Source organism: Myotis brandtii, unplaced genomic scaffold (genome assembly GCF_000412655.1).
Source record: "Myotis brandtii unplaced genomic scaffold, ASM41265v1 scaffold284, whole genome shotgun sequence".
NCBI classification, from domain to species: domain Eukaryota; kingdom Metazoa; phylum Chordata; class Mammalia; order Chiroptera; family Vespertilionidae; genus Myotis; species Myotis brandtii.
Window position 1 is genome coordinate 737,158 of NW_005360846.1, and position 9,081 is coordinate 746,238.

The window sequence follows — 9,081 nt, forward strand, 5'->3', positions numbered from 1 at the left end:
TAGATCAGTGGTTCTCAACCTTGGCTGCACATTAGAATCACCTGGGAGTCTTTTTAAAATCCTGATTTCTGGGCCTCATCCTCCGGAAATTCTGTTTCTTTGTTACTAATGTTGTGGCCCCACCCCATAACAAAGAAACAGAATTTCCGGAGGATGAGGCCCAGAAATCAGGATTTTAAAAAGATTCCCAGGTGATTCTAATGTGCAGCCAAGGTTGAGAACCACTGGTCTAGATCACGTGTGCACACATCAGTGTTTGCATTCGGGGCCTCTGAGACTGTCCCTGTTAAAATATTCTGACAACTCTCAGATCTCTTTCCTGGGTTCTGGAACAGTGCATCCAACTGACATTTCAACGTCTCTACCTGGTTATCCCATAAACAACTCTCACCATGTCCCAGACTGAACTCTTCTGTCAACTTCCTCTGCCCTTGCTCCTGTGGTCTCTCCCTCATCAGTCATCCAGACTATAACCTTGGGACTCATCCTTGAGTCCTCTCTCCCTGTGCTCTGCTTGCAAGCACAGCCTTACCATCTCTGGTTTCTATCTGTTCTCTCCATCCCAACTACTACTGTCTTATTTCAGACATGTGCCATCCCTTAGATCAGGGGTCCTCAAACTTTTTAAACAGGGGGCCAGTTCACTGTCCCTCAGACCATTGGAGGGCCGGACTATAGTTTAAAAAAAAACTATGAACAAATTCCTATGCACACTGCACATATCTTATTTTGAAGTAAAAAAACAAAACGGGAACAAATACAATATTTGTATTTGCATGTGCCCCGCGAGCCGTAGTTTGAGGACCCCTGTACTAAATAATGATTGGGTTACCAGTGAGATCAAAGAAGAAATTAAAAACACCCTGGAAACTAATGACAATAAAAGCACAACAATCCAAAATCTATGGGACACAATGAAAACAGTCCTGAGAGGCAGCGCTCAACCACTGAGCCACACCGGCCGGTACTGACTTCTCTTCTTGAATTTACCTCACAGTTGTAGGCTTGTGCGTCACTGACATCACTGTCCTTTTAGAGGAGGGGTCCTCAAACTTTTTAAACAGGGGGCCAGTTCACTGTTGTCCCTCAGATTGGAGGGCCGGACTATAGTTTAAAAAAAAACTATGAACAAATTCCTATGCACACTGCACATATCTTATTTTGAAGTAAAAAAACAAAATGGGAACAAATACAATATTTGTATTTGCATGTGGCCCACGGGCCGTAGTTAGAGGACCCCTGCCTTAGATGGATCTCCACAGCAGGCTGATCCATCTGACCCCTCTCCCTCCAATCAATCTGTCCTCTTTTCAGCTGTGATAAAACAACACAACAAAGCACATGGTTGCTTCCCAGAGCTACGTATTCCGTCTTTGGCTATGTCAGATGGCTAAAAGTTTTCTTCGTACCGGTGACACATTTTCCTACAGATTTCAATGACTGGTAGTTGTTCTGCACTTTGGGGCCCCACTGCACCTCAGCAGACTGAAGGACACTCTCACAAAGCCCCAAGTCTTCTCTTCACCAGGCTGAGCAGACTCCTGGTTTAAACCACAGCCTTTAAATGAGAAGGGGCTGAATGATTTTGTGGGAGGGAAAGCTAAGGCCAGGAAAGGGGCAGGGATGGTGTCTGTCTCACACCCACTGTCACTCTAGTGTTGAGTAGGGAATCTGGCACAGGGAAGCTACTCCATAGATAGATATGAAATGGATGGATTTGTGTAAGGGAGTGCCTTGCCTACGGTCACAGAGAATTGGTAACAGAAGAGGATTTAGATCCAATTCTCACAATTCCTTTTTGAGGTTGCTAGATCTCAGGCAAATTAGTGAGCCTCTTGTGGCTTCTGTTTCCTTCTCTATAAGATGAAGAATAACCGTCCTATTTCATAGGATTATTATGAGGATAAACTGAGCATGTGAAGCATTTAGCACAGTCCCTGGCACATGAAAGGACTAAATAAATGGTAGCCATTATTATTATCTCACACAGCAACTGAGGTGGGTGTGGAGGTCCAGGTGTTTGCTTATGTTAAGGGGAAGAAAATCTAGGCTAAATATATCCTTTAGGCAATTTACCTAAGAAGTGAGTTGAATGTGTTATTGCACTGCATCGAGGTTTTTACAGAATAAACTGGTAACACTTATCTATTTGCTACCCTGTGCAGGACGGAATTGGTGGTGGGTGTCACAAAGGAGCTGACAATGAACATCAGCCTAACTAACTCTGGGGAAGATTCCTACATGACAAACATGGCTTTGACTTACCCCAGAAACTTACAGTTTAAGAGGATACAAAAGGTAACTATGACAGCAGTTTGGGAGACATGCCACTCGTGGCTTTTCCTCCCTGCATACTCTCTTTTTCTATGGCAACCTCCAAACTGCCTCCAGCTTCATCTTGGTCCATTCAACAAATGATTTAAATCAACTGGAGTGGCTCAGTGGTTGAGTGTCAACCTATGAACCAGGAGGTCATGGTTCGATTCCCGGTCAGGGCACATGCCCGGGTTGTGGGCTTGATCCCCAGTAGGGGGTGTGCAGGAGGCAGCGGATCAATGATTCTCTTTCATCATTGATGTTTCACTCTCCCTCTCCCTTCCTCTTGGAAATCAATACAAATATATTAAAAAATAAATTAACTGGATGAAGCCCCTCCAACCAACTACATGCCATGGATCCAGTCATGCCATTCTGTCTCACAAACCTTCAATGGTGCCATTTGCCGCACAATCACTCCTCCCTGCCGCAGCCTTTCCCTAACCCAGGTTCTGAGAGAGAAGTGATCTCTAATAACTTAGCTGGGACTAAAATGTAAAGTCTGCCCCGCCATTCATCAGCCTGGGATTGCAGACAGGAAACCAGCTGCAAGATACTAGGAAATGGTATTTTTCCCAAGGACACCCTGCAGCTATAAAGTATCATAACATTGAGCAACTGTGTTCTCTAAAGTCTTTGGAAATCAGAAACTTTGCTTTTTGAAGTTGTATCTGTAATTATGAAACCACCTCACGCTTGCCTGGAGAATCTAAGTCACTTTGACAAAGAGAAGCAGCCTATATCCTCCTGAGGTACAGAGCTGCACGTATAGCATTTCTGGACAAAACTCTTCACATCCATCCGAATAGTTCCCAGGGACATGGGTCCCTGGGTCCACTCCGCAGTGCAGACCTGATGTTGAGTGACCCTTTTACACACAGCCCTGCTTTATTTTTAACCTATCAAAACACTGCTCCATTGACATCTCACCTCACCACCACCCTTCCCCGGAGCCCTTCAGTAACTGTCTTTTCCTTTGTTTGGTAAGACACACCAGTGAAGTTTTCCTCTATAATGAATCAATAAACTCGGCTTTGTCAGACTACGGTCTGTCCCTGAAGGTCTTAGGCTATTTGGCCTAAGACAGCATCCATTATATGGAAAGAATGAAATGATCTCCTGACCATCCAGAATGGAACTGGTGATGCACCCTCCTTGGAGAATTAAGAAAATAGTAGTTAAAAAAGAAAAAAAGCAGATGCTCAAATTATTCTCTGTATTCAGTGGTCCCGATAAGGAACCATGATTGAAAAAGGCAGCGTGGTGGTGCTGGGGCTCATGCTAGCCTTCTAGTCCATCTTAGTTATGTTAAACTTACATTGGCCCGAGGCCCAATTCAAATGTCTCCTTCCCTAGGAAGACTTTCATTCATCCAAGTTGAAATTCATCTTCCTCTACTGCTGTTCTCTGTACCTCTCACAGAACCACTCCTTAGGCCTTGTATTTAAATTCCTCAACCATCTACCACTGAGCCCTCCTGCCCAGCTTGCGAGGAAGACAGGGACCAAGTCTGATTTGTGTCCTCAGCTCTGGGCAAGGTGTCTTGAATGTGAAAAAAAATGAGGAAATGATGCTAAATTGGTGTGAGAAAACTGCTTTTTCTTTTTTACCTTTTAAGAACAGTGTTTTCTGTGTTAACAGCCTCCTTCCCCAAATATTCAGTGTGATGACCCTAAGCCAGCTGCTTCTGTCCAGGTCATGAAGTGCAAGATTGGTCACCCCATACTCAGGAGGGCATCTGTGAGTGTTTTGATTGGCTGACTTGTCTCACTACCCCGGAGTTGGTGTCTTCTACTTTCCTGTCCCATTGGAATCTCAGTTGTGGTCCCATGCTTCCCTTCACTGTACAGTCAATCCATAGCTGTGCTTAGAACTGCCAAGTCGGCTCTGAAAGTAGGGAGAGGTGGGTGGGGGAATACAGCCAGACAAATTGTTGGCTCACTACAGAGTGAAATAGCACGTAGTATGGAAGGGTCATCAGACCCAAAGTTATTAGTCCTGAGGCGAGTCCCTGACGTGCCACGGAGGATCTTTGTGCTGTGAGAATCTCTGAAATGTTTGCTCAGTTGTAAAGGGGAATAAGAAGGTGACATGGAATAACAAATGTGGAAGCCTATGATACAAAAATGTGAGCAATATAAACTATTTCCCAGGTCTGTCTCGTTAGTAGGAAGTAGTTTGAATTGTGAGTGGTATAGAGAAGTGACTTTTTTTTCTCTCTCTTTTTTTCAAAATAGGCAAACTTTTCAGTAGTTTGGCAGCTAGAGGAGAGTGCCTTCCCAAACAGGACAGCTGACATCACTGTGACAATCACAAAGTAAGTAGTGTCTGTGCCACAGCAGACCCAGGCTACGGCCCTGGAAGAAATCTTCCTCCCACGTGCCCGAGAAGGGGACTTCAGTGAGCCCAGAGAAGGCACCTGTGTCCCCATGGTTATCAAATATTTTTAAACATTCTTTTATTGATACACAAAGTAAAACTCCGGTATAGTGTGGAAAAATGAGCCTTGGACTGGAGTTCTAATTCTGGTTCATTTAATTTTGGGGAAGCTTTCATCTGCAAAACCTCTATGTTTGGGGGTAGGATGGGATATGGTGTTGGGGAAGGGTTCTCAAATAAAGGTGATACTGTCCCTCAGGGGCAATTCCTGGAGATATATATTTAAAAAATATACTTTTATTGATTTCAGAGAGGAAGAGAGAGGGAGAGAGAGACATCAATGATGAGAGAGAATCATTGATTGGCTGCCTCCTGCACACCCCACACTGGGGATCGAGTCTGCAGCAACCCGGGCATGTGCCCTGACCAGGAATTGAACTGTGACGTCCTGGCTCATAGGTCGACGCCCAACAACTGAGCCATGCCGGCAGGGCTACGTGAAGATATTTTTGATTGACACGACATGGGGGGGTCCTACTGGCATCTAGTGGGTAGAGACCAGGGATGCTGCTAAACATCTTACAATATACAGGACAGCCTCTCACAGTGGATTATCTGGCCCAAAATGTTAATATTGTTGAGGTTGAGAAACCCTTCTAAATCAATTTCGCCAAGCCTGGACTTCTAGCAACTCTTCTGCACTCTGCTTATTTCCAAGAGTCTTTTCTTATCTGACCCCTGACGACCCTGGGAAGCCAAGGTATAGAAGCGGCCATATGTACAAAGCAGGTGTGCTGTGCACTGACACTCTTATTTCTTAGTGCCAATGGAAGAAGCTCTTTGGTCAGAGAGACCCACAGACTTCACTTCAAGCATGCCTTCATTGCAGTTCTTCCCAAGTAAGCACCTCCAAGGGGCCAACACCTAGGGGACAGTTTGGAGCATTCTCTCTTGTGGGTGGAACTGGTGGGCAGGCTGGATATGGGGACTGCCTTTCTTTGAGAAGAGGCTGCTTAAAACTCAGGCTCCCATCGATCTCTAGGACACTAACAGTGGTTCCTAGAAGCCCATGGTAGTATTCAAAGTAGTATTGTCAACTGGTCTTGCTACAAAAGGGTCCTGACATGATGCTAAGAAGGGAAGAAGAGAGGGGTTATGGGATTGAAAAGGAAGGAAGGAGAAAAGTAAGGCCACTCTGAAGAATGATAATTAGATAAAGAACCAGCCCAAATATATACTATTCAAATATTCTGCCCGCTCCCAACTGCCCTACCACCAATTTACATGTTAATATTTAGCTTTGATTCCTCTTAAGGATCTGGTGCTAATGTACCCAACTAGTAGCATTCAGCTTCACTTAAAACAAGGGGGCCCTGAGGCTAACACATGTCCTCTCAATTGCAGACCAGCAGTGATGTACATGAACACAAGCCAGGGGCTTTCTGATCACAAAGAATTCTCCTTCAATGTAAGTGCTTAGTACTTATTATTGCAAAGCTACAAGTGGCAAAGCAACACCAACTCTGACTTCCTACTCTTTGCAGATCCATGGGGAAAACTTCTTTGGAGCCGAATTCCAGCTGCAAATCTGTGTTCCAATTAAAATACAAGGGCTCCGGCTTATAAGAGTGAAGAACCTGACAAAGACACAGGTACTTAGAGGCGGTTCTTGACTCTATCACAATTGCATCTCTTTTCAGAGTGACTACAGATTCTTAAAGGTATAAAAACTAGAGTTCTAGAAAAAGAGTAAAAACAAGATTAGTTGACCTGAGAACACATTAGGAGTAAATTATCAAAGTCATGTTCAGAAGGATTATCAACCACCCACCTCTTAAAGCAATATGTGTTTACTTCCCTTGATAAAAAATAAGCAAAAACTCAAAACTTTTTTAGTAGCCATGGAGACATTTATTTTCCTGTTGGAAATTGTTAAATTCTACTTCTCTGTGACTGGCAAATGAGCTTGATAAATATATGGCATTTCTTGAACGTCTCCTATAAACTGTCTTACCATCTTCCCTTTCTCTCTCCCTCCAATCTGTCTGTCTTGGTCTCTGCTTTGCTACAGCCTCTTTGCCCTCGGTTGACTCCTGAGCTGTAGAATGGTTCCCAAAGCCAGCCTGCCAATACCTATAGGCTCTGATTAGTATGACAGCTGAGACCTTGAGCTTTCCTGAATTTTTTTTCCCTCTTAGGCTACATAAAGTGTCAAGGCTCAAAAATGAAAAAATGGAGAGAAACCTACAGAATAGACTCTGCTGACAGAAAGAGGGCTTAAAAGTTGTAAACACTGGTTCTCACATGTAGTTCATTTTTAAAGAATGTTTGCTGTTTAAAGATTTCCACAAACATTTCAGTTTCCACTTGGAAACAAAATTCTTGTTTGAAAAGCTGATTAGAATAGGAATTTCACCCTCCCCTGGGGATAGAGATCGAAAACAACACTGCGGGCTTTCGAGGCTAGTGGTCTCTCTCCCTTTGGGGCGGTAAGGCACCTTTGACTTACTTAAATAGACTGTGTTGGCAGAGCAGGTCAGTGGCAGAGCTGAAGTTCAGCATTGTCCCATGGAAATGTATGATGTCTTTCTTTATTTGCTTCAAGGCAGGGGTGTTACATTTCCTCTTGAAGACCATTTCCTTCAGAATCTTATCTGTGAGGTAATGTAGCCAGAGCACATTACTGTAAGGGTGATATTCACCCCAGCAGTTGTTGTTCTCCTTCTTCATTAGCCTGTAGATCTCAAACTGGTAGTCACCTTCACCTGTAAAAAGGTCCTCATCCATGGAAATGTCACAGAAAACCACGACCCCATCCCGCTCCAAGCGCGACAGGGTGTAGTCAATGATGTTGACTTGCAGCCCACAGGTGGGGATAGTACCTGTCTTCCCGCTGAGGGTGTAGTGGACTTCCTTGAGGCTGGTTTTCTTTAACAGCACATTCCCCCAGTGTAAGTCTCGGTGCTCAAAGTGCAGCGATGCCTCTGCAACGGCAAGGGATGCGGTGAGCTGGTGCAGAATGCTCTTTGCAGTAGCTATGGAGGACAACGTCTTTCTCCTTTGCTCTAAGTCAATTCCTCCAAATTCAAATTCAAGCACAATGAAGAGCTGGTCTTGGTCGAAAAAGTCAGGCCGGTCATTTGCAGACCCTTTGGTTGAGTTATAGTGATCCCAGGCTTTGAGGAGCAAGGGAGGGTAAGGTCCACGAACACAGTGCACTGAATTCAGCCCAATAAAGCCGTCTGTGCGGTGGCATGCAGCATCAGACAGGAGGCTCAACTCTTTGGAGATGATGATCTCGGGGAGGATTTCCTCAAAAGTTTTCTGATGGGCTCCATTGACTAAATCCAGTCCTTCAATGGCAATGATTTTTAGGGCTACTGGTGTACAATTAGCAATTATTTGAAACACTTCCCCAAACACTCCTTCCCCAATCTTCTCACAGCTTTCCAGTTCCTCCGTGGAAAGGCAAGAGCTAAAGGGGATAGGACCCTCCTGGTCGCATTCCCTATAAACCTTTTCAGCATCAGATGCCTTTTGGTCTGCGACATGCAGTGTCTTTAAGGGGGTGAGCAAATACATGGAAGAGGAGTGCCAAGGGGACGGGGCACTGCTTGTTGTTTTGTTCAGGACAGGAGGGTTTGAATATTCGGACACGAAGGACCCCGGGGGAGAACTGGTAGTAGCGTTGTTGCTCACTTCTGACACAGCGGTCACGACCTTTTTCTTATGGAAACCGAAGGAAGCCCTGGCTTTGGTCCAAGAGCAGTCATTCTGTAATGGAGTCAGGTCCTGGGTAAGGAGTGAATCTTTGCCCATCCTGTGGCCCTTTTTAAACTGGTCGTGATGGAGGAGGGAGGTTTCTACTGCCTCCCGATGTTTCCTTTTCTGGCCTGGCCCAGTTCTCTCAGGCCTGTTGGTTTTCCCGGGTCCTTTGCAGCTCTTGCAACCACTGGCCTCCCCACATTCTGTCGGAACAGCCCATTGAGCCCCAGTCTCTCGACAAGAGTCCTTGTCTGTGGCCCTCTTCCTCCGCCTGCTTGACAAAGCTGGGCTCTCCAGCCTCTTCCCCATCAGTTCCCTTGCACAGCGGGACTCCCTCATATCCTTCCCACCTGTCCCAAACTCAGAATCCTCAGGGTTCCCCGAGTCCGTAAGGCTAAAGAGAGCTGACGTGAGGCTGGCACGAGCTTGGCGGGCCAAGCTGGTGAACCCGCCTCCTCCTGTTGCTGCCTCCTGGGAGCAGGAATGAGGTGCTTGGTCCGGAGAGGTGGCATCCAGAGAGGTAGAGGGGCCGGTACCTATGACACTGTCCCCCGGCGCTGGGGACCCGGGGCCGGGGCCGGGAGAGGCTGGGGAGCTAAACAGGGAGGCACTGGTGCCCAG

At 45.7% G+C, this 9,081-nt stretch overlaps 2 protein-coding genes across 2 annotated transcripts in view; one reads left to right on the forward strand and one right to left on the reverse strand.

Annotated features, from left to right (window-relative positions):
• Positions 1-9,081, forward strand: part of ITGAE (integrin, alpha E (antigen CD103, human mucosal lymphocyte antigen 1; alpha polypeptide)) — a 61,233-nt gene that overhangs the window by 43,307 nt on the left and 8,845 nt on the right. The window contains exons 21-26 of the mRNA XM_014541935.1: positions 2,166-2,298; positions 3,958-4,056; positions 4,554-4,633; positions 5,517-5,594; positions 6,100-6,163; positions 6,240-6,347. Of these exons, the coding sequence (XP_014397421.1) occupies positions 2,166-2,298; positions 3,958-4,056; positions 4,554-4,633; positions 5,517-5,594; positions 6,100-6,163; positions 6,240-6,347 (562 nt within the window). The remainder of the gene's footprint in view (positions 1-2,165; positions 2,299-3,957; positions 4,057-4,553; positions 4,634-5,516; positions 5,595-6,099; positions 6,164-6,239; positions 6,348-9,081) is intronic.
• On the reverse strand, positions 6,385-9,081 carry GSG2 (germ cell associated 2 (haspin); the record flags this gene model as incomplete). The annotated part of the gene is made up of 1 exon (XM_005869035.2): positions 6,385-9,081. A coding segment is annotated over one exon (1,881 nt), but the record flags the coding sequence as incomplete, so codon positions are not given.